Here is a 27,827-nt window from a genome sequence, read left to right on the forward strand (position 1 = left end):
TGTATGGGTCATCAGCATGATTCCCTGAAGGTGCCTGAGAAGTTTCGCACCAGCGCCACCTAGTGGTAAAATCAAATATTCAAATGCTTATCACTTTGACTGTGGTCAACTTATTTTCAAAAGAGTCATGTCCTTAGACTCCTGAATCCCTGCTGAGTCCAACGATACCAGACATGCTTGTTGAATTTTGCGAAAAACCTGCTTTTTCGAACTCTTCCTAGACACTTCATTTGATTGTCATGAAAATCAAATCAGATCATCTTCAGTCCATTCTGGCAAAAAGTTATCCAAAGCTTTTCGGTAAATCAAACCATTCTCAAATAACACACACATTAATTTAACGTAGAGCACCCAATTTGGACTCATGGCTGTATAAACCTAGTTTTTTTTTTTCATATGCTTATAACTTTTAATCTGGTTGACTTATTTTCACGGGAGTCATATCCTTAGCGAGTGTCATTGTCACCTCACTCTGACCATACCACATTAATTTGGTCACAGCGCCACCTATTGGTCAAAAGTGATAAACCAGTAAATCTTTATAATTGACTGTATATATCATTTTTTCAGCTCTTTTGCCTAAAATGATCTTAATAGGTCTTTAATTGCTCACTGTTGCAGTTGGTCTGATGCTCCCAGCCATATTGGCTGGCTTGTTCTGCCGCTTTTTGCTTGGCCCCGTAATTGCTGCTTGCAGCTATATTTAGGGCCCGAGCACCAATGGTGTGAGGACCCTATTGGAATTGCTCTGTTTATTATTATTATTTGGGGCCAAGCACCGAAGGTGTGTAGACACCTATTGTAATCATTGGCGTTCTTTCTCTTTATTATTAGGGGCCAAGCACCGAAGGTGCGGAGGCACCTATCGTATCTGTTGGCGTTCTTTTTAGGGGCCAAGCACCGAAGGTGCGGATGCACCTATTGTATCTGTTGGCGTTCTTTTTATTTTTATTTTAGATTCTTCTTCTTCTTCTTCAGCTCTTGAGTCTATGGCAGCCCATAGAACCGTATGGTAAAAAGTTGTGAAATTTGGCACACAGTTAGAGGACAGTGTGAACTGTGTCCATAGCAAATTTGGAGTCTCTAACTCAATCCCTCTAGCGCTACCAGCTGTCCAAAGTTGCACTCATGTTTATGTTAATAACTTTTGAACCGTAAGGGTTAGAAACAAAATTCTTTTTTCCTCTGATTCCTCTGATTGGGTCAAGACGAATTGAGTGTACCCTATGATGTCATTTTCCGTCATGAAAATTTTTCCGCCATTTTGAATTTTCTGAAAAACCTACTTTTTCTAACTCCTCCTAGGCTGTTACTCCGATTTTCAATGCTTTGACATATTGACACCAAACTTTGCAAGTGTCATTGTCACCTCACTCTGACCACGCCACAACAATTTGGACACAGCGCCACCTATTGGTCGAAAATGATGAACCAGTAAATCCTCATTTTTGATCATTTTTCAGCTCTTTTGCCTAAAATGAACTTAATGGGTCTTTAATTGCTCACTGTTGCAGTTAGTCTGATGCTCCCGGCCATGTTGGCTGGCTGCTTGTGCCGTTTTTGTGCTTAGCCCTGTAATTGCTGCTTGCAGCTATATTTAGGGGCCAAGCACCGAAGGTGCGTAGGCACCTATTGTATCCGTTGCCGTTCTTTTTTTTTTTTTTTTTTTTTTTTTTAATTCTTCTTCTTCTTCTTCTTCTTCCGCTCTGAAAGTCTATGACAGCCCATAGAACCGTTTGCGGGAAAGTTATGAAATTTGGCACACAGTTAGAGGACAGTCTTACCTTTGTCCACAGCAAATTTGGAGTCTCTAACTCAATCCCTCTAGCGCCACCAGCTGTCCAAAGTTGAGCTTATGTTTATGTTAATAACTTTTGAACCGTAAGGGCTAGAAACGGAATTCTTTTTTCCTCTGATTCCTTGGGTGAGGATGAATCGATTGCAAAAAAAATTTTCCGCCATTTTTAATTTTCTGAAAAACCTACTTTTTCGAACTCCTCCTAGGCCGTTGCTCCGATTTTCACGAAAATTGAATCAGATCATCTTCAGCCCATGCTGACAAAAAGTTATGGAATTCAAGTCGATTCCTCAAACCGTTTTCGAAAAACTCGCAAACGAATTGTACGTAGTGCTTGCGAAAATAGACATAAGGCTGTATCTTCGCAACGCTTTATCTTATTCAGACCAAACTTGGGTACATGTCATCACAAGCATGACCTGAGGCATCATGCAGTGTTTCGGCGCAGCGCCACCTACTTGTGCGGAGATATGAAAAATGGTCATTTTTGCTTATAACTTCTGATGGGTTTGGCCAAAACTCATAAGTTTGGTCTCGTTGGATTCGGGGATTCATCCCGAGTCGAATGATATCCAATTTTCCCATATTGGCCATTTTGGCCATCGGCCATTTTGAATTTTGTGCTAAATTTTTTTTGTTTACGTATACTTTAGCGTATCGTTACGAAACTCGATATGGGTCATCAGGACAATGCCCTGAAGGAGCCTGAGAAGTTTCGGCACTGCGCCTCCTTGTGGTCAAAAGTTATAACAAAATTTACAAAAATGCTAATAACTTTTGACTATATTAACCGATTGTAATGAAACTGGTCTCTTTAGATTCCTTGGGTCATGCTGAGAACATCAATATCAAATTTGCCATAGTCAGCTGAACTTCCTGTCCGCCATATTGTTTTTCTTTAAAAACCTACTTTTTCGAACTCCTCCTAGACCGTTGCTCCTATTTTCACCAAAATTTAACCGTATCATCTTCAGACCATGCCGACAAAAAGTTATGGATTTCAAGTTGATAAGTCAAACCGTTTTCGTATACCGGAGCAATGAATTTGAGGCATGATGCAAAACACACTCTTGAAGCTGTATCTCTGCAATGCTTTGACATATTGACACCAAACTTTGCGGTTGTCATTGTCTACTCACTCTGACTATACCGCATGAATTTGGTCACAGCGCCACCTATTGGTGGAAAGTGATAAACAAGTAAATCTTTATTATTTACTGTATATGTGATTTTTCAGCTCTTTTGACTAAAATGATCCTAATAGGTCTTTAATTGCTCACTGTTGCAGTTGGTCTGATGCTTACGGCCATGTTGGCTGGCTTGTTGTGCCGCTTTTGTGCTTGGCCCCGTAATTGCTGCTTGCAGCTATATTTGTTATTGTTTTGCTCGTTTATTGTAAATATTTTTCCTGTTTGTTGATTTCTTATTTTTCTTTGTTATTTTGGTTCTTTCGTTTGATCTTTCTCTTGTTTAGCTTGTTTTTACTTGTTCTTTCGTTTGTGCTCTTTTGTTATATTTATCTTTTGTCATCTTCGTTATCTTTTGTCATTTTCGGTTGTTCATTTGGTTGATCTTTTTTTTCTTTGCATGTTCGTTTCTTGCCTGTTTGTTTAACTTTTTTTTTTTTTTTTTTTTTACTTTTTTGCTTGCTTTGTTTATTTTTGTTTCTTTGTATCTTTCATTTGTTTGATCTTTTACTAATTTTGGCATCATTTGTTGCTTCAGTGCTTTTACTTTATTATTTTTCTTTACTTTATTATATTATCTTTTGATTGTATTTATTTTTTTGTTGTTTCATTCCTGAAGCGTATGAGAGAAGAGATGGAGGAGATCACGCAGCAGCAGATGGTTCATGATAAGTACTGTAAGGAGTTGATGGGTTTCAGCACTAAGCCACGGCATATCACACCCTTCACCAGCTTTCAGTCAGTGCAGCCACAGCAGTCCAATGCTCTGCTGGGGCTGCTGGGATATAGCACACCACAGGGCTTCCTAAGTTTTGGAGCTGCACCTGTTCCCTCTAAAAGCACGCTTGTGGAGAGCCGGTACTGCAGAGAACTGATGGAGGAGCGTTTTGACCAGGTGATTGTATTTATTACTGTAGTGAAGAGGAAGAAACTGCAGCCTTTTTTATATGTTTTCTTTATTTTGGGTCAGTCTACAATTTAGTCTACATTTGCATATGCATTGAAGATAATATATATTTTTTCTAACAGAAAAAATCTTATTTTTGTCTTTATTTAATAAGACATTTAGACTTTATTTTATAAGTAATGTTCAGAACTGAATCAGTGACCAAGTCCAAGTTGTCAGTGAGAGAGAGGAGGTCAAAAAGGTGAGCAGATCAGAGCCAGAGATCAGTCAGTGATAACAGGGCAATACAGGAACTTGGTCAAGGATGAGTCCTGACAGATTTATCTTTTAAGGCAGGGGTCCTCAAAGTTTTTCAGGGCAAGGACCCCTTAGCCAATAGAGACATGAAGCAGGGACCCCCCCAATACAAAATGTGTCAAACAGAGCTACACATTAAGCATATAGCCTTCGATATTAATAGAAACCAAACCAACCATATTATGATAGTTATATTATGTTAAGACAGTGGATTACAACTGTGCATGTTATTGTTGTTGCACATGCATCATTGTCTGTATATTATTTTTCATTGTTAAAATTGAGATTAATGCATCGTGACAATCTTACGTTTTGCAACAAAAATCATAATTCATTAGTTGTTCACAGTTGTTGTAAATTATCTTGATTTAAAGTCATACATTCTAATTTTACTACTCAGATGGACAATTAAACATTTCCTGAACTTAAGATTAGGGCTGGGTATCGTTCGATATCGATACCGATACCAATACCGATACCTTGACTTCGATACCTAACTCTATATATATGTAGCATATCTGCTTTTTCAGGAGACAGCAGTTGAAAATGTCCTATATATAGGGCTGGGTATCGTTAAAAAATTTTCGATACCGAGACGATACCGATACCTTGACTTCGATACCGATACCTGAACAATACCTTTTTCGATACCAATTTTATAAAATCTGTTTTAACAAGATTACATTACCTCAAAAAAATCTTTGGTTTTATATTTTAAATTTGTTGACTTTTTTTTTTTCTTTTTTTTGTTGACTCAAAGACTCATCTCCTGAGCCACTTCAAGGAATAAAAAAGCACAAATTAACAAAATTTAACCAACACAATAAATCAGTGCAAATAGTTTTAATAAAGTTTAGTTTTCAATGCAAAAATTCAGTATGTGAGGCTCACTGCAGATCTTTTTAAATCACTCAGCAATCGTTGTTCTTCTTCAAAAATGTAATTATTATTAACAAGATCAAAAAGCGGAAGTAAGAGTGACGCATGTTCGTTGCGTCTTACCATGAAATGAGAGTTCTGTGTCTTTATTAAAATCAACACATTAATGATTCATCTCTCATCCACCACACAATTAATTGGAATGTTATTTTTTTATTACTTGGCCTGACCCGTGGATTATCCGCAGTATGACAGTATCAGGAGGATGCCGATACCCCTTTTTCAGCAGAATTGTTCGCGTTCTGGAGCCAGAGCCTGTGCTCGTGCAGGCGAACTAGAGCCTGTCACGAACCGGTCACGTGTTTCCATAGACTTGAGGGACGAACGCTGATGTGTATCGTCCCTCCATAACTAGTCTAAAAAACTGTTTCTGCAGGCAGTGCGACACTTCTGTTTTCTGTTAACAGTATCTGTAGTGAACCGGCTGCTCACATAAACAGCAGTTTCTCACCCGTCCAATTCGGAGATAAACTGAAAATGAAACCATTGATTCACTCGCCCTCTCACACATAGGGTCTCTCTCGCGCACATAGTTTTATATATTTAGATATAAATAACAGTGTAGTGCAACGTTACTTGCTCATCAACAAGACAGCGAAAGCATTTCTCCGCCCCCTCTCCCCGGCTCCATTCTGAGGTATCGAAATTTGGTACCGAATGACAAGACAGTTTTCGATACTCGATAGTACCGAGGCAATTCGATCGATACCTAAAAAGTATCGAGTTTGGTACCCAGCCCTACCTATATATATATATATATATATATATATATATATATATATATATATATATATATATATATATATATATATATATGTGGTGGTGGCAGGATCATGCTGTGGGGGTGTTTTTTTTTAGCTGCAGGGACAGGACGACTGGTTGCAATCGAGGGAAAGATGAATGCGGCCAAGTACAGGGACACAGTGGGTACGGAAAGTATTCAGACCCCCTTAAATTTTTCACTCTTTGTTATATTGCAGCCATTTGCTAAAATCATTTGTTCATTTTTTTCCTCATTAATGTACACACAGCACCCCGTACTGACAGAAAAACACAGAATTGTTGACATTTTTGCAGATTTATTAAAAAAGCAAAACTGAAATATCACATGGTCCTAAGTATTCAGACCCTTTGCTGTGACACTCATATATTTAACTCAGGTGATGTCCATTTCTTCTGATCATCCTTGAGATGGTTCTACACCTTCATTTGAGTCCAGCTGTGTTTGATTATACTGATAGGACTTGATTAGGAAAGCCACACATCTGTCTATATAAGACCTTACAGCTCACAGTGCATGTCAGAGCAAATAAGAATCATGAGGTCAAAGGAACTGCCTAAAGAGCTCAGAGACAAAATTGTGGCAAGATTACAAAAAAATTTCTGCTGCACTTAAGTTTCCTAAGCGCACAGTGGCCTCCATAATCCTTAAATGGAAGACGTTTGGGATGACCAGAACCCTTCCTAAAGCTGGCCGTCCGGCCAAACTGAGCTATCGGGGGAGAAGAGCCTTGGTGAGAGAGGTAAAGAAGAACCGAAAGATCACTGTGGCTGAGCTCCAGAGATGCAGTTGGGAGATGGGAGAAAGTTGTAGAAAGTCAACCATCACTGCAGTCCTACACCAGTCGGGGCTTTATGGCAGAGTGGCCCGACGGAAGCCTTTCCTCAGTGCAAGACACATGAAAGCCCGCATGGAGTTTGCTAAAAAACACCTGAAGGACTCCAAGATGGTGAGAAATAAGATTCTCTGGTCTGATGAGACCAAGATATAACTTTTTGGCCTTAATTCTCAGCGGTATGTGTGGAGAAAACCAGGCACTGCTCATCACCTGTCCAATACAGTCCCAACAGTGAAGCATGGTGGTGGCAGGATCATGCTGTGGGGGTGTTTTTTTTTAGCTGCAGGGACAGGACGACTGGTTGCAATCGAGGGAAAGATGAATGCGGCCAAGTACAGGGACTTATCCTGGACGTAAACCTTCTCCAGAGTGCTCAGGACCTCAGACTAGGCCGAAGGTTTACCTTCCAATGAGACAATGACCCTAAGCGCACAGCTAAAATAACGAAGGAGTGGCTTCACAACAATTCCGTGACTGTTCTTGAATGGCCCAGCCAGAGCCCTGACTTAAACCCATTTGAGCATCTCTGGAGAGACCTAAAAATGGCTGTATTAGATCAAAAGGGTGCTTCTACTAAATACTGAGCAAAGGGTCTGAATACTTAGGACCATGTGATATTTCAGTTTTTCTTTTTAAATAAATCTGCAAAAATGCTCACATAAACAATGCTCACATAAACAGCCGGTACTCTCACCCAGGGTGCGATTTGTAGGGGGGATGGGGGGGATTTCCTCCGTTCTGGTTTATGTGTCCCTGCCTGTGCTGAATAATTTTTATCCCCGGTGGGAATAAAAAATATCCCCCCCGGGTGATGCTACTCCACAAACCACCAACAGAGCATATAAAATACCAAAACTAAAAATCATTTTTTAAAACATCGCCAAGTAAAACGCTGCGTTTAAATAGAACTGTCTTTTTACGACCACAACAAACGGGACTTTTTTCAGATGTGCATTCCGACTTTGCCTCAGCGCCAGGCGCAAGTCAAACGAGCGCGGAAAAGGTGCAGGTGACGACGAGGGCGCTTCAGTTGAACAACAGTGAACTGCGGTCAGATGAGATGTTGTCAGGCTATGTCGGTAAAACTCAGAAAAATGAACATGACTGTCCAATCAGCCATTATACTGTGCTCGTGGCGCGCACTCAAGAATTGCATGCGCAAATGCGCCGGCGCGTGCTGCATAATTACTTTATTATAGCTTAAATAAAGAGCAAAACAAACTACGAGCAATGACCGTCGTTGTTCTGTTAAGTCATGAAATTACTACACATGCGATTAAAGCTGCCTCAAATCTGTGCATGCATGTATTTGTTGACATGGTTTTAAAGCTATTGTTGGCCTTAAAACGTCTTAAAAATGCACATATGTACAGCAGGAAAATCTAAATTTTCTCGGGGGAACATGCCTCTGTACCCCCCTAGCAAACAACATTTTCTGACCTCGTAATTATGAAACCCTCCGTATGACACGGCTTATTCTATCTAATGAAATATGGTAAATGTAAATGTGTATTTCTCCAAATGTGCGCACTTTTGGACTAAAGTTTCTATGTGTATGCACTGTGATCAAAATAACTACCGATTGATTTTGCATTTCTATCAGAAATGAAGAATTATTAGTGTCATTGTAGTGTTGCAAATATCTAAGCTATCTAATACTTCAAATACTTAAATCAGATTTTTTTTGTAAAAATGTTTCTGTAACAGCTTCCAAAAATAGTATATAGCTCCACTGTGGTTTTTTTAACACATTTTCTTTAAAAAAAACAAAAAAAAAAAAACATTTGAAAACATCCCCCCCTCTGGTTTTTTCACATCGCACCCTGCTCTCACCCATCCTTTCCAGAGATAAACTGAAAGTGAAACCGTTGATTCACTCGCTCTCTCGCACATAGGGTCTCTCTCGCACACATAGTTTTATATATTTATATATGAATAACAATGCAGTGAATTGTTATTGCATTGCTCAACGAGACAGCGACAGCATTTCTCCGCCCCCTCTCCTTTGCTCCGTTCGGAGGTATCGAAATTTGGTACCGAATGCAATTTCAAGAGTGAATCCCACATTTATATGTAGATGTCAATTCCGAAATTTTGGCATTGTGTAATTGGCCATCGGTCCTCTTAGCAGCATAAAAAACAACTTTTATCCAATCAATTATATATATATATATATAGCCTCAAAAAGTGTGCAAAGATGGCTTCCTTTACAATCACTAAATAGATGTCACTCATCTCAGCTCGCAATCTCACAAAGTTCTATTAAAATGAATAAAGTTGTCTACACTGCTTTATGAATCTCTTACATTGTGTCTTTGTTTGTTAATGAGAGGATTGGCGAGTGTGCAGAACTCAGCACTGAACAAAAACTCTGGTGTTCTCCAGAGCGCAAACACAAAAACCCAATTATAGAATGAGTGCAAGAGACTGTAAGACTGTGCTGAGTCTAGGTGGCTCTATAATAGTCAAATTTACATGTGTGCCATGTTACGACCGCTAGGGGTCAGCCGTAACAGAAAGGAAGCGAGTCTCAATACCAGAGAGATATCAAAATCAATACAAAGTTTATTTACAATGAAAAAAAGGGTTTCAACATCAGGGGCAGACAACTTAACTTACCTATCTCCCTTAACCATAAACAAAGTGAAATTAAGATACAAATAAATTGGCATCAAAACCCCCTACTTCCCTTAAAGTGAAAGTAATATTTACAAGAGTTTTTACAACAGTATATACAGGGTTTTGGGCAAACAAATCAGATTCAGAATTCAATTAGCATACTCAAATATAAAACGGGTATAAACCGGGTAATCAAAAATATTAACAATAAACAAACACTCACAATCTCCTTATACACTCACAATCTCTCTGGCACGACACTCAAACAAACGATGATGAAACGTACAGTATTATCAAAAGTCAATGGAAGCGAAGAACGATGGCGATTGGCACAAAGTCAACGAGGCACGAGGCAAAGGCTGAGCATTTGGGGTGGTCTTTAAGTACAGGTCAGGTGCTTAGCTGGACCAGTCAGTGTTTCCCGAACAGTAAATGGAAACCACGCCCACCTGGAACACAAACACGACTATACACAGACAATGATAGATGAAAAACAGACAAGATATCTTAGGGTCTTAACAGCCAATAATTGCAGAAACGTATGGGCTAGAGTCAGTACCCTCAAATCAAATGGTCATATAGATTTTCTGAATTCTCAGAAAAACATATTTTTCAAAACTTTCTTAGGATGATTGTCCAATTCACTTGGAAATTAGCATGTATTTAAATATTGCCCCAATTAAAACTTATTCAAAAATGTTTTGATTTGTCACATTTAAGCTAATATGATTCAGGAATGACCCATATTGTCTAAGTGGTCCATAACATCTGTTTCAGTTGCTGAGTTGAGAATAGATTTTTATGGTGCAATTATATTTCTGAATAGTATTATGAATAAAAAGAATGCCCGAATTTTATACTCAATCTTTTTATTGGCTTTCAGTGACAGTACAGAATAGGACATCATAAAAAAAACATTAGACTGTAAGACATCATCCATTATATATCCCTTACATGACCCCCCACCCCACCCCACCCCAAAAAAAGAAGAGGAAGAAAAAATGAGAAAAATAAAAATCCTATCCTAATGTATCATTGCCAGTTACAGGTGCCCAAGGTAAACCCTTAATGTAATTTAAGAAGGGGTCCCAGGTCTTGTAGAAAGAAGTGAACCAGAGAGTGAGCACCTTAATTTTTCAAGCTCAGTACAGTAGAAAATGTCCTGTATCCACCTGTCATACGTTTCCGTTTGCACCCAAGGAGGACAATTATCAGAGTAGATATACCGGTTCCAAAACAGAAGCTTATTGATATTACAGGCCCAGTAATACTGCTGAAAGTTGGGAAGTGCAAGGCCTCCCTTAGCTTTAGGAAGTTGTGGAATTGATTTCTTGAGGCAAGAAATCCCCCATAGAAATGAACGCAAAAGACTGTCGAAGCCAGTAAAGAAAGATTTATTAATGCAAATAGGTATGTGTCGAAAGAGGTATAGAAATTTAGGCAGAATAACCATTTTGACCAAGTTAATGTGACCTACAAGGGATAAAGGGAGAGAGGCCCACCCCTTTTTTATATTAACTTGTAAAAAAGACGCCCAGATATCTGAAACCATCAGAGGCAATCTTGAAGGGTAAGAGAGATCGTGGAAGTTTTTTAGCTTCAGAGTTAAAAAAAAAAAGTTAACTTTTTTGTAAATTCATCATAGCCAGATAGTTGGCTAAATTTGTCTAGGATATCCAAAACTGATGGTGAGCTTGTGAACTAGAGCTTGTGAACTAAACCATGATGGAAAAAAAAATCCCTCAAAACCATTGTGGCTGCGGAGCCAGATAGCTAAAGATTCTATGGCAAGATTAAAAATGGAGAGAAGGGGCATCCATGTCATGTCCCACACTGAAGAGAGAAAGAGGGTGATCGCAAGCCATTAGTATGTACGGATGCCATAGGGGAAGAATGCACAAAATTCATGACTTTATGACTTTGCTGTTGAATCAGGTGTGCCGTTGGGTGCTGAAATACAGGACCAGTAAGAATCCACTAATCCAGATGACTATTCTAAACCTTCTGCCTCGACTCGCTGCCTTCCAGCCTCATACTTTCACTGGTAACCCTCCTACTTGTGATCATCTTCTAAAACTGTTTTGTTTTTTATTTTGATAATTAAATGTCTTTCTAATTAAGTGATATACAGTCAAACCAAAATTTGTTCAGATACCTTGAACATTTCTTTCATTAATACAGTTTATTCACTATAGTTAAAAAAAAAAATTGTAATAAAATTTGACAAGATCTCAGAGTTAAACTGTGTCAGAAAAAAATAATCTTAATTATGTCAGATAACACTTAAGCAAAACATGGTCAGGTCAAAGTGTCTGAATAATTTTTGGTTCCAGATTTTTAACAACTTTACTGTTAGTCCACTGTATGAAGAATTTTTGGGTATAATATGTCACGGTTTACTTTATTTTGCTATAAATAAAGTATATATATATACAACCCCCCCCCCCCCCCCTTTTTTTTTAAATTCAACAGATCAGTATTTACAGGACACTATGGGTCACCTGTTGGGCTGTCTGAAAAAAGAAAAGGAACGAACAGCAGCATTTCAAGCATTGGGTCTGCTGGTAGTGGCTGTAAGGACCGAAATTCAGCCCTACCTCACCAAGATCCTGGAGATTATCAAAGCTGCACTGCCACCTAAAGACTTTGCACACAAGTAAGAACCTGAAACCATCCAAATCCAAACTTTCATGCACAGTTCAGATCCAAGCTCACAGTGCACAGCTCAGATCCAAATGCTATCCAGAGGCCTAAAAAATTAAAGCAATAATCCACGAGAGGGCATACAGTGATTTTTAAGCAGACAAACCATATAGCTTCTAGTATTTATTGTTTAAAGACTATGATTATGATCCATGTTAAATAAATTATTACTATTAACTTTTATAATAGCGTCTGTTGATACCATGAAATTGGCCATTGAACAGTTTCTTTCTTGTGTTTATGTATTTTCACTTGACAACTTGTACCATAGACAAAAGTAATGAAGCCACTATTTGTTTAAATACAACTGTTACTATCATCATTTACTATGTTCAGCTGCAGGCAGTATTTATAATTTACAGAATCTCATTCAGCCATTTAATCGTTTAGCAGACACTTTTCTCCAAAGCGACAACCAAATGAGAACAGTAGAAGCAATCAAATCAACATGAGTGCAACAGTATGCGTGTCGTGTCAAGTCCCAGTTATTCCAGCAAAGTGCACATAGCAATGATTTTTTTTTAAATAAATAAATCGAGAAAGAGAAATAGAAAAAAAGTAAGTGCTAATATTGGGTCAAGTGTTGACGAAAAAGAGGGGTTTTAGCAGTTTTTTGAAAATGGCTAAAGCTAGGCAGGTCATTCCACCAGCAGGGAACACACCAAGAAAAGGTCCGTGTGAGTGATTTTGTGTCTCCTGGCACCACATGGCACCACAAAGCGCTGTTCACTTGCAGAATGCAAGCTTCTGGTGGGCGCATAAGTCTGAAGTAGTGAGTTTAGGTATAGTGGTGCATAGCCAGTGGTTGTCTTGTAGGCAAACAACAGAGCCTTGAATTTGATGAGAGTGGCTGTTGGCAGCCAGTGCAAACTGATGAAGAGAGGTATGACGTGTGCTCTCTTCGGCACGTTAAAGACCACTCTTGCTGCTGCATTCTGGATCAGTTACAGAGTTTTGACAGTGCATGCTGGAAGGCCAGCCAAGAGAGCATTACAATAGTCTGGTCTGGATAGAACAAGAGCTTGGACAAGAATTTGTGTGGAATACTCTAATAGGAAGGGTCTAATCTTCCTTATGTTATATAAGACAAATCTGCAGGATCGGGCTGTAGTAGCAATGTGATCTGTGAAGCTTAAATGATCATCCATCACAACTCCAAGTTTCCTGGCTGTCCTGGTAGGAGTTATGGTTGATGAACCAAGTTAAATGGAGAGGTTATGATGAAGTGTTGGGTTGGCACCAACCACAAGCAGTTCCATCTTTGCAAGGTTGAGATGAAGGTAGTGGTCCTTCATTCAGGCATAAATGGCTGTTGGGTAGGCTGCGATGCGACCAGAAACCGTCAAATCATCTAGTTGGAATGAGAGGTAGAGTTGTGTGTCATCAGCATATCAGTGATAGGAAAAATACATGTTACTGAGTGACAGATCCTACTGTTGACATGGATAGACACCTCACCCCTCCAAGATACCCTTAAGGATCTACCTGAGAGGTAAGATTTGAACCACTAGAGTGTGGTTCCCGAGATACCCTTTGTCATGAGGGTTGACAGGAGGATCTAATGGTTAACTTTGTCAAAAGCAGCAGACAGATCCAGCAAGATGAGTACTGATGATTTGGAAGCTGCTTGTGCCAGTCTCAGGGCTTCAGTAACTAAGAGCAGAGCAGTCTGTTGAGTGGCCACTCTTGAAGCCAGACTGGTTGTTGTCCAGGAGGATGGTTGGTTGAACACAACTCTCTCAAGTGTTTTTGCAATGAATGGAAGAAGGGATACCGGTCTGTTTTCTAAATGTTTTCTAAAAGTGCTGGATTTAGAGTGGGTTTCTTAAGCAGTGGGGTTATCCTAGCTTGGAAGTAGGGTGATTGGAAAAGAAGAGTTCGGAAACTTCTTCCTCCGATAGTGTAGAGAAGGAGGGGGAGAATGTGTTTTTGCCGAACTTGTGCGTTTGCTAGTAGTACAAATTTTAGTAATAATAAGTTAGTAAGTTTGCTGTCCAATGTTTATTAGTGCAAGGCAACATGACTAGAGTTCAACATAAAATTTAGCTCATATGTTAATTCATGACTTTGAATGTGACATACACAATCAGATTTTAAAACTCTCCTAGTGTACTAGTTTTGTTACGGTTTCACTAAACATGAAAAGTTTAGAGTGTTATGAATGTGATTTTCTTTTGTTTTTCTCCCTCTGTCCTGTGTTGTAATCTTTTAGGAGGCAGAAGACCATGCAGGTGGATGCTACTGTATTCACTTGTATAAGTATGCTGTCCAGAGCTATGGGGCCTAGCATCCAACAGGATGTCAAAGAACTTCTGGAGCCCATGTTAGCTGTTGGTCTCAGGTACTGTACCAGTCAAGCTACTTTGAGATAGTGTTTTATTTTTTTCTCAGTTATTATTAACTAATGATAACTAATGACAATAACTAATAAAACTTATTAAACACAAATGCAGTTAATTGTACACAAAACTTTTGCTTGTATTGTACATGCCAGAAGATTCAGACATCATTTCTCTCTTCTCTTTAGTCCTGCTCTGACTGCAGTGCTGTATGACCTGAGCAGACAGATCCCACAGCTGAAGAAGGACATTCAGGATGGTCTGCTAAAGATGCTTTCACTTGTGCTCATGCATAAGCCACTGCGTCACCCAGGTATGCCCAAGGGCCTGGCATACCAGTTGGCATCACCCAGCCTGACCAACATCCCTGAGGCTAGCGATGTGGGCAGCATCACCCTGGCACTGCGTACTCTCGGCAGCTTTGAATTTGAAGGTACAAGACACTTTAGATGATGACGGTTAAAATGCCATTATTTTAGTTTATTCATGAATTAAATTTACTAGTTTTAGAAATACTGGTTTGCAAAGAGCTACTATTAATTATGTACTTTTATGAATAGTGTCTTAAAATGCACCTATTGGTCAAGGGCATGGAAGTTTCTAGTAACCTGGGCTATCACCTATCATAGTCAAGTCACCTTTATTTATATTGCACTTTATACAATACATATTGTTTCAGCTTTACAGCGATAGGAAAATGATTCAGTGATGCAAACAGAGTTTATTTAGGCTGTAAAGCAGCTCTGAAAGAAAATAGTGTCATTATTCAGCTGAAGTCAGTTCAGTGTTGATTCAGTTCTGTTGTAAAGATCATCAATTATTATATTTGTTCATTTCATCTATAAAGCACTTATGCAGAAAACAGTGATGTCATCATCCTGCTCAGTCCAGTTCTCATCCAAAAGTGTCGGTGCAGTCTAATCAACCTCTGTGAAGTTGGCACCCCATGAAATGGAATAATCCCCAAAACTATGCCATTCGTTTGTGCTACATTTGTGCTGATTTGTGCCACAAAAATGAATGTTTGTGCTGGTTTGGTGTTTGAGATATTGAGCATTATTTTTTTTGGTCGTGTGACGTCATTCTCCACCCCACGTCGTTCAAATTGATCCAAACCAATGGCATTCATTTATGCTCGATTTGTGCTGGTTTGTGCCGTTAAAACAAACACTGTTTTTGTAACTGTTTTCCTTCCACAGATATAACAAATATAATTGGGGAGCTGTGACCTCACTCCCCACCCCACTTCGTCTAAATCGCACGAAACCCGCGTCTTTGGTTTGTGCTCGATTTGTGCTGTTAAAATGAACACAATCTATTTCCCCTTTTTAGTAATAACAAATATATTTTTGGGAGCTGTTACGTCACTCTCCATCCCATGCAGTGCAAATTTCTCTAAACCCGTGACATTTGTTTGTGCTCGATTTGTGCCGTTAAAACAAACATTGTAACTAAAACCTCTTCTTAAATATAACAACAAAATGTTTTATGAACAGTTATGTAACTCTCCACCCCATGTCGTTTACATCACCATGAACGCCGTTAAAATGAACATTCTATTTATTCACCCTCCTTAGAAATAACAAATATAATTCGGGAGTTGTGACGTCACTCTCCACCCCATGCCGTCCAAATTGCTCCAAACTGGTATCGTTCGTTTGTGCTTGATTTGTGCCGGTTTGTGCCATTAAAAGAAACTCTGTAAGTGATTACTTTTTTTACAAAATAATGAAAGCCCAATCTCCACCCCATGTAATCTAAATCGCTTCAAACTGACATCATTCGTTTGTGCAGGTTTGTTCCATTAAAAGAATCCCTAAATGGTGACTTAAAAAAAAAAAAAATCCACCCCACGTCTTCTTAAATCGTTTAAAAATGGTGCTGTTCGTTTGTGCTCAATTTGTGCCGTTAAAAAAAAAAAAAAAAGCAACAATGACATCTTATATATAGAGTAGGCCTAACGAAAAAGGTTTTTACATTCAAATTTCTTAAAAGCGGTGCCCTTTTGTGCTTGATTTAGAAACATCAGTCCTATGGTCAAGTCTCTGGGACAGTAATGCAGGCAAGCCATCAAAGTAATAAATACGCAAAATTTGTTTGACTTAATTTACAGATGAACAAAATGAAAGAAAACACTGTGCGACAAGTTTGTGCTGCTGAGTTTATTTTTGTTGTGAGGTGCGGCGCTACACAAGTCAGGAAACCGAGATGAGAAAGCACATCCTGTAGTTTTATTTACGTTCTGCTTTCATTGTGAGCGCACACAAATAAAAGTAAACACTTTGTGGCTGCGAAATATTGTCATCAAAAATGGAGTTGGCTATTTAACACTGTTCGATCGCGTTGGCGCCTCACGCACACCCACTCATAATATTTATAGCATTGCAAACTTGATTTCGCAGGCTGATTATTATCAAAATAAAACAGTCAATCTAAACATCAAGTAATCTAAACATCTTGGCCTAAGTAACTGGTTTGTCTAGAAGGGAAAAAACAAGGAATCAAAATATCAACCTATATGAATTCATTTATAAACAAAACTAATTTTATTCGTTAACTCATTCTGTTTAATGTAACAATTGCAATTCAGTTTGTACAGTGCATGTTTTATTATTATTATTATTATTATTATTATTATTGTTATTTTAAGAAAATAGCCTTCGACTATAGGCTACTTTACATGGACACTTGGACAGTGATTAAAGTGTTTGTTTTAAAGGTATTGCGTTATGCATTTTGCAGTTCGATGATGAAATAATCTGAGCATAAGCAATTCCACAAGATTCCACAAGGCCTATTAGTTGCAGCATGTTATCTTTCTCTGCCGAAGATGTGAAGCGATGTGTTAACATCTTATACATGTGCTCCTGTGAGTTTCTTGATTGCACAATAATTAATAAAAATTCACTTCTCTGATGTGTCTACCAAATTTTTAATTAAGCTGTAAATTGTCCTGCACACATGCTTTTTTTATTTAGCACCGAAGGTGCTATAGCCCCTATTGTATCTGTTAGTTTTATTATTATTATTATTATTATTATTATTATTATTATTATTCCTCCCCAATGGGAGTCTATGGCAGCCCTATCAACGGAACATGAGAAAATGATGAAATTTGGCACAGTTGTAGAGATGCTCATGAATAGTGATTGGACCAAATTCTCTAGAACCAACTCTATAGTGCCACCACCAGTTCAAAAATTCAAGATTCTAAAGGTTATAACATTTGAACCATTTGCTCTAGAAAAATGTAATTTAGTACATCTGATTTGGCTCTTCATGCTGATGCTATTCAACATATTACAATAAGTCTCCGCCCATTACAGTAGCAGCCATTTTGAAAAGTACAGTAATCAGTTTTTTCGCTACTCCTCCTCCAAATTTTGTCCAATTTTGTCCAAACTTTGATCAGATGATCTTTCATCTGAGCTGCACAGAAATGACTGAACAGATTTTTTGTATTCATCTTTGTTCAAAAGTTATGTTGTCATGAATTTCACAAGGTCGACCTGAAATTGCTATAGAGGCTGTATCTCGGCCAAAATTTGAGCAATCGAAACAAAAATTGGTACACTTGATCAATACCATGATCTGAGGTTCCATGCCAAATTTGGAAACAGCGCCACCTACAGTTCATGAGATCTGAAAAATGGCTATTTTGGCCAATAACTTTTGAACAGTTTGTCAGAAAATCAAGATCTTGGTGTCTATGGATTCCTGGGGCCATGCCAAATCCGAGGATATAGATTTTCTCAACATTAGATGATACGCATGTCCGCCATTTTGAATTTTGTCATAAATTGCAATATCTTTTAAACAATTTGACATATCTTCACAAAAATTGGTACGTGTGACCTTTAGAAGGTCCTGAAGGTACCTGAGAAGATTCAACACAGCGCCACCTACTGTTCCACAGATATGTTTTTTGCAAAAACGCTTATAACTTTTGAAAACATTTTCCAAAATGTGTATGCTTTATGTCATTTTATTCCCTGGCTAACGCCAATTCCAACGATGTGTCATTTGTCATTTTCCTTAAATGTCCCTGTCCGCCATATTGAAATAAATGAAAAACAGTTTTTTTGCTACTCCTACCACAAATTTTGTCCAATTTTGTCCAAAATCAGCTCAGATGATCTTTGGACCGAGCCGCATAGAAATGACTGAACAGATTTTTGATATTCGCTACCATTCTCGAGATATTCGTCTCTGAATATGACCTTGCTTGTGTTTGTTGTCTTATGCTAATTAGCTTAGCATGCTAAATGCTTATTTTGTACAAATTGCTTCTGTTCCTGATATGGAATGTTTCTGTGAATGATCTAAACTAAAATTTATAAATATGACATATGGTGCATTTTTATAAAAATTCTTGATTGTGAGTTCATTCTCATGAACTACTAAACTTCGACAGCTGTGTGACACTGCCTGCCCAGTGGTGCAAAGAGTTGAGTGACAGACTCATGATCCAGAGACTGTGGGTTCGAGTCCCGTGTGGGTCAACTTTATAAAATTGTTTGTAATGTTGTCATTTCAATTCCTTTATTATCCAAACAAGTATTGTACTAGTCTTTCTTCTTTTAATTAGAAATAAATCTATTTTTATTAATTCTATGTTCATTTTCATCTCAGCTTCTGGTCATTTTGAGTTCATTCTTACCTATACTTCTGAACCAGCTGTTTTTCATGTACATTCAATTTCTGCTCTTTTTGCTCTTCTTGCTCTGCATTGCACTACATCTCAGACATTTGAGTGCATGAAATGTATGCTGTGTTGCTCTTCATTGTGAGTTCATTCTCATGAAATACTGAACTCTGACAGCTGTGTGACACTGTCTGCTCAGTGGCGCAAAGAGTTGAGGGACAGACACATGATCCAGAGATTGTGGGTTTGAATCCCACGTGGGGTGACATTATAATATTATTTGTAATGTTGTCATTTCAATTCCTCTATCATCCCAAAAAGCTTCTGGTCATTTTGAGCTCATTCTCACCTCTACTTCTGAACCAGCTGTTTTTCATGTACATTAAATTTTTGCTGTTTTTGCTCTTCTTGCTCCGCACTGCACTACAGCTCAGACATTTGAGTGCTTGAAATGCTTGCCGTGTTGCTCCGCTTTAAAAGCTGCTCTTTGTGCTGTGCTGTTCTGCCTGCAGTGTTGCTCAGCATGCTGTGCTGTTCTGTTTGATGTTCTGCTCTGCTTGGTGTGCTGCTCTGTCTGATGTGCTGTTCTGCTTACAGTGTTGCTCTGCTTGAAATGCTGCTCTGCTTGCTGTGTTGCTCTGTTTGCGGTGCCTTCGGTGCTTAGCCCCGCATTGCTGCTTGCAGCTATATTTTATTATTATTATTATTATTATTATTTAATCAAATATCTGTCCCAATAGCACAGCATAGCACACTAGTACTGGTTACAGAAGTAGGCAGGTAACATAGGCCTACGTGGTTGTGACAATATCTGGCACAAATTTGTAAGTCCATTTAAGAAGGGGTCGTAATTACTTTTTTAACGGCACAAATTGAGCACAGATGAACAGCCCTATTTTGGAACGATTTAAGAAGACGGGGGGTGGAAATGTTTGATTTTTTTTTTTTTTTCCCCTGTTATTTTTTATTAGGTCTATTATTAGGGGCTAAGCACCGAAGGTGCTATAGCCCCTATAGTATCTGTTAGTTTTATTATTATTATTATTCCTCCCCAATGGGAGTCTATGGCAGCCCTATCAACGGAACATGAGAAAATGATGAAATTTGGCACACTTGTAGTGATTGTCATGTCTAGAAATCTGACCAATTTTGGAGTCTCTAGGACCAACTCTATAGCGCCACCACCAGTTCAAAAATTCAACATTCTAAAGGTTATAACATTTGAACCATTTGCTCTAGAAAAATGTAATTTAGTACATCTGATTTGGCTCTTCATGCTGATGCTATTCAACATATTACATTAAGTCTCCGCCCATTACAGTAGCAGCCATTTTGAAAAGTGCAGTAATCCGTTTTTTCGCTACTCCTCCTCCAAATTTTATCCAATTTTGTCCAAACTTTGATCAGATGATCTTTGATCTGAGCTGCACAGAAATGACTGAACAGATTTTTTGTATTCATATTTGTTCAAAAGTTATGTTGTCATGAATTTCACGAGGTCGACCTGAAATTGCAATTGAGCAATCGAAACAAAAATTTGTACACTTGATCAATACCATGATCTGAGGTTCCATGCCAAATTTGGGAACAGCGCCACCTACAGTTCATGAGATCTGAAAAATGGCTATTTTGGCCAATAACTTTTGAACAGTTTGTCAGAAAATCAATATCTTGGTGTCTATGGATTCCTGGGGCCATTCCGAATCCGAGGATATAGATTTTGTCAACATTAGATGATACGCATGTCCGCCATTTTGAATTTTGTCATAAATTGCAATATCTTTTAAACAATTTGACATATCTTCACAAAAATTGGTACGTATGACCTTTATAAGGTCCTGAAGGTACCTGAGAAGATTCAACACAGCGCCACCTACTGTTCCACAAATATAATGTTTTTTGCAAAAACGCTTATAACTTTTGAAAACATTTTCCAAAATGTGTATGCTTTATGTCATTTTATTCCCTGGCTAACGCCAATTCCAACAATGTGTCATTTGTCATTTTCCTTAAATGTCCCTGTCCGCCATATTGAAATAAATGAAAAACAGTTTTTTTTGCTACTCCTCCCACAAATTTTGTCCAATTTTGTCCAAAATCAGCTCAGATGATCTTTGGACCGAGCCACATAGAAATGACTGAACGGATTTTTGATATTCGCTACCATTCCCGAGATATTCGTCTCTGAATATGACCTCGCTTGTGTTTGTTGTCTTATGCTAATTAGCTTAGCATGCTAAATGCTTATTTTATACAAATTGCTTCTGTTCCTGATATGGAATGTTTCTGTGAATGATCTCAACTAAAATTTATAAATATAACATATGGTGCATTTTTATAAAATTCTTGATTGTGAGTTCATTCTCATGAACTACTAAACTTCGACAGCTATGTGACACTGTCTGCCCAGTGGCGCAAAGAGTTGCGTGACAGACACATGATCCAGAGACTGTGGGTTCGAGTCCCGTGTGGGTCAACTTTATAAAATTGTTTGTAATGTTGTCATTTCAATTCCTTTATTATCCAAACACGTATTGTACTAGTCTTTCTTCTTTTAATTAGAAATAAATCTATTTTTATTAATTCTGTTCATTTTCATCTCAGCTTCTGGTCATTTTGAGTTCATTCTTACCTATACTTCTGAACCAGCTGTTTTTCATGTACATTCAATTTCTGCTTTTTTTGCTCTTCTTGCTCTGCATTGCACTACAACTCAGACATTTGAGTGCATGAAATGTATGCTGTGTTGCTCTTCATTGTGAGTTCATTCTCATGAACTACTGAACTCTGACCGCTGTGTGACCCTGTCTGCTCAGTGGCGCAAAGAGTTGAGGGACAGACACATGATCCAGAGATTGTGGGTTCGAATCCCACGTGGGGTGACTTTATAAAATTGTTTGTAATGTTGTCATTTCAATTCCTCTATCATCCCAAGAAGCTTCTGGTCATTTTGAGCTCATTCTCACCTCTACTTCTGAACCAGCTGTTTTTCATGTACATTCAATTTTTGCTGTTTTTGCTCTTCTTGCTCCGCACTGCACTACAGCTCAGACATTTGAGTGCTTGAAATGCTTGCCGTGTTGCTCTGCTTTAAAAGCTGCTCTTTTTGCTGTGCTGTTCTGCCTGCAGTGTTGCTCAGCATGCTGTGCTGTTCTGTTTGATGTTCTGCTCTGCTTGGTGTGCTGCTCTGTTTGATGTGCTGTTCTGCTTACAGTGCTGCTCTGCTTGAAATGCTGCTCTGCTTGCTGTGTTGCTCTGTTTGCGGTGCCTTCGGTGCTTAGCCCCGCATTGCTGCTTGCTGCCCCTATATTTAGGGGCCAAGCACCGAAGGTGCTTAGGCACCTATTGTTATTGTTGGCGTTCCGTACGCTTATTATTCTTCTTCTTCTTCTTCTTCCGCTCTTGAAGTCTATGGCAGCCCATAGAACCGCTTGCGGGAAAGTTGTGAAATTTGGCACACAGTCAGAGGACAGTCTGACCTTTGTCCATAGCAAATTTGGAGTCTCTAACTCAATCCCTCTAGCGCCACCAGCTGTCCAAATTTGCACTTATATTTATGTTAATAACTTTTGAACCATAAGGGCTAGAAACACAATTCTTTTTTCCTCTTATTCCTTGCCTCAAGACGAATCGAACGCACCATATGACGTCATTTTCCGTCATGAAAATTTTTCCGCCATTTTGAATTTTCTGAAAAACTTACTTTTTCGAACTCCTCCTAGGCCGTTACTCCGATTTTCATGAAAATTGAATCAGATCATCTTCAGACCATGCTGACAAAAAGTTATGGAATTCAAGTTGATTCCTCAAACCGTTTTCGAAAAACTAACGAACGAATTGTACGTAGTGCTTGCGAAAACAGAAGTAAGGCTGTATCTCCGCAACGCTTTATTGTATTCAGACCAAACTTGGTACATGTCATCACAAGCATGACCTGAGGTACCATGCAGTGTTTCGGCGCAGCGCCACCTACTGGTGCGGAGATATGAAAAATGGGTATTTTTGCTTATAACTTCTGATGGGTTTGTCCAAAAATCATAAATTTGGTCTCGTTGGATTCGGGGAATCATGCCGAGTCGAATTATATCCAATTTTCCCAATTCGGCCATTTTGGCCGTCGGCCATTTTGAATTTTGTGCTAAAATGCTGTATTTTACGAACGTATTAACGTATCTTTACAAAACTTGGTATGGGTCATCAGCACAATGCCCTGAAGGAGCCTGAGAAGTTTCGGCACAGCGCCGCCTTGTGGTCAAAAGTTATAACAAAATTTACAAAAATGCTAATAACTTTTGACTGTATTCACCAATTGTAATGAAACTGGTCTCAGTAGATTCCTTGGGTCATGCTGAGAACAAAGATATCAAATTTGCCATAGTCAGCTAAACTTCCTGTCCGCCATATTGTTTTTCTTTAAAAACCTACTTTTTCGAATTCCTCCTAGACCGTTGCTCCGATTTTCACCAAAATTGAACCGTGTCATCGTCAGACCATGCCGACAAAAAGTTATGGATTTCAAGTCGATATGTCAAACCGTTTTCGTATACCAGAGCAAAGAATTTGAGGCATGATGCAAAAACGACTCTTGAAGCTGTATCTCTTCAGTGCTTTGACATATTCAGACCAAACTTGGTATGTGTCTTCACAAGCATGACCTGAGGCAGCATACTCTGTTTCGGCGCAGCGCCACCTACTGGAGTGGAGATATTAAAAATGCCATTTTTGCTTATAACTTCTGATGGGTTTGACCAAAATTCATAAATTTGGTATGGGTCATCAGGACAATGCACTGAAGGAGCCTGAGAAGTTTCGGACCAGCGCCAGCTTGTGGTCAAAAGATATAACAAAATTGACAAAAATGCTAATAACTTTTTTTCTAATTGCTCACTACTGCTGGTCTGATGCTCCCAGCCATGTTGGCTTGCTTCTTGTGCCATTTTTGTGCTTGGCCCCGTAATTGCTGCTTGCAGCTATATTTATTATTATTATTATTATTTTTCCCGAATGGGAGTCTATGGCAGCCCTATCAACGGAACATGAGAAAATGATGAAATTTGGCACACTTGTAGTGATGGTCATGTCTAGAAATCTGACCAACTTTGGAGTCTCTAGGACCAACTCTATAGCGCCACCACCAGTTCAAAAATTCAACATTCTAAAGGTTATAACTTTTGAACCATTTGCTCTAGGAAAATGTAATTTAGTACATCTGATTTGGCTCTTCATGCTGATGCTATTCAACATATTACATTAAGTCTCCGCCCATTACAGTAGCAGCCATTTTGAAAAGTACAGTAATCCGTTTTTTCACTACTCCTCCTCCAAATTTTGTCCAATTTTGTCCAAACTTTGATCAGATGATCTTTGGTGTGACTTGCACAGAAATGACTGAACAGATTTTTTGTATTCATCTTTGTTCAAAAGTTATGTTGTCATGAAGTTAACAAGGTTGACCCGAAATTGCTATAGAGGCTGTATCTCGGCCAAACTTTGAGCAATCGAAACAAAAATTGGTACACTTGATCAATACCATGATCTGAGGTTCCATGCCAAATTTGGGAACAGCGCCACCTACAGTTCATGAGATCTGAAAAATGGCTATTTTGGCCAATAACTTTTGAACAGTTTGTCAGAAAATCAAGATCTTGGTGTCTAAGGATTCCTTAGGCCATGCCGAATCAGAGGATATCGATTTTGTCAACATCAAATGATACACATGTCCGCCATTTTGAATTTTGTCATAAATTGCAATATCTTTTAAACAATTTGACATATCTTCACCAAAATTGGTATGTATGACCTTTAGAAGGTCCTGAAGGTACCTGAGAAGTTTCAACACAGCGCCACCTACTGTTCCACAGATGTAATGATTATTGCAAAAATGCTTATAACTTTTGAAAACATTTTCCAAAATGTGTATGCTTTATGTCTTGTTATTCCCTGGCTAATGCCAATTCCAACGATATGTCATTTGTCATTTTCCTTAAATGTACCTGTCCGCCATATTGAAATAAATTAAAAATAGTTTTTTCGCTACTCCTCCCACAAATTTTTTCCAATTTTGTTCAAAATCAGCTCAGATGATCTTTGGACCGAGCCGCATAGAAATGACTGAACGGATTTTTGATATTCGCTACCATTCCCGAGATATTCGTCTCTGAATGTGACCTTGCTTGTGTTTGTTGTCTTATACTAGTTAGCTTAGCACAGTAATTGCTTAGCATGCTAAACTATTGCTATTCTTTCTAATGTGGTCTTCAGTCAACAGGTTAACCAAAACTTAGTTGGCATTAAATAACTTTTCATACTAATATGGTTAACATGCTATGAAGCTTTTTTTTTTGTGAACTCTTTCTCACACTGAAACCTCTGCTTAGCAGACTGATGAACTTGCATGGCTGATTAGCTCAATGTGTTACGCCACGGATCCCGAATGCTCTGCATCGTGGGTTCGAAACTCAGTGTGACACATGCCCAGACCGCATGAGGTACTGTGGCAGGAAAAGATGCAGAACTTGTGTCTGTTCCAGGCATTCTGCCTAAAACTGGTCTAATCTGAAGCTATCACATGCAATTCCTTTATGTCCAAATTCGTAGTTATTCTTCTTCCCCCTGTATGGTAATCAATAAACCATAAGAAGGAAAATTATCAAATTTGGCATGCTTGTAGTGATAGTAATTAAAAGTAATTTGACCAACTTTGGAGTATCTAGGACTAAGTCTATAGCGCCACCACCAGTTCAAATATTCACTTTTGTAAAGGTTATAACTTTTGAACCCTTTGTTCCAGAAAAATGAATGTCAATACAACTGATTCCTCTCTTCATACTGATCACATTCAATATCTTACATTAAGACTCCACCCAGTACAGTAGTGGCCATTTTGAAAAGTACAGTATTCCATTTTTTCACTACTCCTCCTACAAATTTTGTCCAATTTTGTCCAAAATCGGCTCAGGTGATCTTTGGACTGAGCCGCACAGAAATGACTGGATGGATTTTTGATATTCACTATCGTTCTGAAATATTTGTCTCTGAATGTTACATTGCCTGTGTTTATTGTGCTATGGGTTATAGGTTATTTTATACAGATTGCTTTTGTTCCAGATTTTGAGTATTTCTGAGATTGTTCTAAACTAAAATTAATAAATATAAAATGTGGTGCATTTTTATAAAAATCTTCATTGTAAGTTCTTTCTCATGAACTACTGAACTTCGACAGCTGTGTGACACTGTCTGCTCAGTGGCGCAAAGAGTTGAGGGACAGACACATGATCCAGAGATTGTGGGTTCGAATCCCACGTGGGGTGACTTTATAAAATTGTTTGTAATGTTGTCATTTCAATTCCTCTATCATCCCAAGAACCTTCTGGTCATTTTGAGCTCATTCTCACCTCTACTTCTGAACCAGCTGTTTTTCATGTATATTCAATTTTTGCTGTTTTTGCTCTTCTTGCTGTGCTGTTCTGTTTGATGTTCTGCTCTGCTTGGTGTGCTGTTCTGCTTACAGTGTTGCTCTGCTTGAAATGCTGCTCTGCTTGCTGTGTTGCTCTGTTTGCGGTGCCTTCGGTGCTTAGCCCCGCATTGCTGCTTGCAGCTATATTTCTTCTTATTATTTTAAGTTATTCTTTTAATTATTCTTTTACACAAACTTGCACAAATCGAGCACAAATGAACGGTGCCAGTTTTGGAGCGATTTAGATGGTATAGATTGGGTTTTTTCATTATTTTTTTTCAAAAAGGTAATCACTTACAGAGTTTATTTTAATGGCACAAACCAGCACAAACGAATGACACCAGTCTGGAGAGATTTGAATGACATGGGGAGGAGAGTTACACAACTGTTCATAAAACATTTTGTCGTTAAATTTAAGGTCTTAGTTACAATGTTTGTTTTTACGACACAAATCAAGCACAAACAAATGGCACCCGTTTGGAGTAATTTGCATGGCATGGGGTGGAGAGTGACGTCACAGCTCCCGAAATATATTTGTTATTACTAAAGAGGGGAAATAGATACAGTGTTCATTTTAACGGCACAAACTGGCACAAATCGGCACAAATCGAGCACAAACCAACGACGCGGGTTTCGTGTGATTTAGACGAAGTGGGGTGGAGAGTGAGGTCACAGCTCCCGAATTATAATTGTTATATCTGTGGAAGGAAAACCGTTACAGTGTTTGTTTTAATGGCACAAACCAGCACAAATCGAACACAAACGAATATCATCGGTTTGGAGTGATTTTTTACAACATGGGGTGGAGAATGACGTCACACGACCAAAAAAATATTGCTCAATATCTCGAACAAACGTTTGTTTTTTTGTAAGGCTGCATCACACGTCAGAAATCAGATTGTGGATCATAGCATTCAAATATTTCATCCAGTTCCTTTTGCTTGAGGATCAAATTCATCACACTAGTATGGAGACAAAGCTGGTCATAGGTCTGTGCAGAGGCCTGGTTCTTGTGGTCTTTGCTGAGGATCTGTGCTGATGATTGTCGTGTCAACAAGGCCTTCACAGGGGACTGTTTAGTTGACAGGATCTCCCCTGACATTCAGAGCTGCATTGTGGTCTGGTTTGGATACTGACCGGATATGGCTGACTTTGGTAACCTTGGCATGAACAGAGAAACTATTATTAGCGTAGATGCCATTCTTCTTACAATATAACAAGTACATTGGTTGTTATGGGAAGTGTTCCCGATTCCGGTTGACCTAATTTATACAGCCTAACAGTCCTTTAATGGATGTGAATTATAGAAATGTTATAA

General features: G+C 38.6%; 1 protein-coding gene across 4 annotated transcripts in view; it reads left to right on the top strand.

The window, feature by feature from the left end:
• The window catches only part of mtor (mechanistic target of rapamycin kinase), a 344,442-nt gene that overhangs the window by 25,194 nt on the left and 291,421 nt on the right, over nucleotides 1-27,827 (top strand). For all 4 annotated transcript variants that reach the window (XM_067394176.1, XM_067394175.1, XM_067394174.1 and 1 more), the window contains 5 exons: nucleotides 3,605-3,880; nucleotides 11,302-11,410; nucleotides 11,839-12,022; nucleotides 14,282-14,410; nucleotides 14,597-14,841. In XM_067394176.1, coding sequence (XP_067250277.1) covers nucleotides 3,605-3,880; nucleotides 11,302-11,410; nucleotides 11,839-12,022; nucleotides 14,282-14,410; nucleotides 14,597-14,841 — 943 coding nt within the window. The remainder of the gene's footprint in view (nucleotides 1-3,604; nucleotides 3,881-11,301; nucleotides 11,411-11,838; nucleotides 12,023-14,281; nucleotides 14,411-14,596; nucleotides 14,842-27,827) is intronic.

This window comes from Chanodichthys erythropterus, chromosome 9, assembly GCF_024489055.1.
Source record: "Chanodichthys erythropterus isolate Z2021 chromosome 9, ASM2448905v1, whole genome shotgun sequence".
Classification (NCBI taxonomy): domain Eukaryota; kingdom Metazoa; phylum Chordata; class Actinopteri; order Cypriniformes; family Xenocyprididae; genus Chanodichthys; species Chanodichthys erythropterus.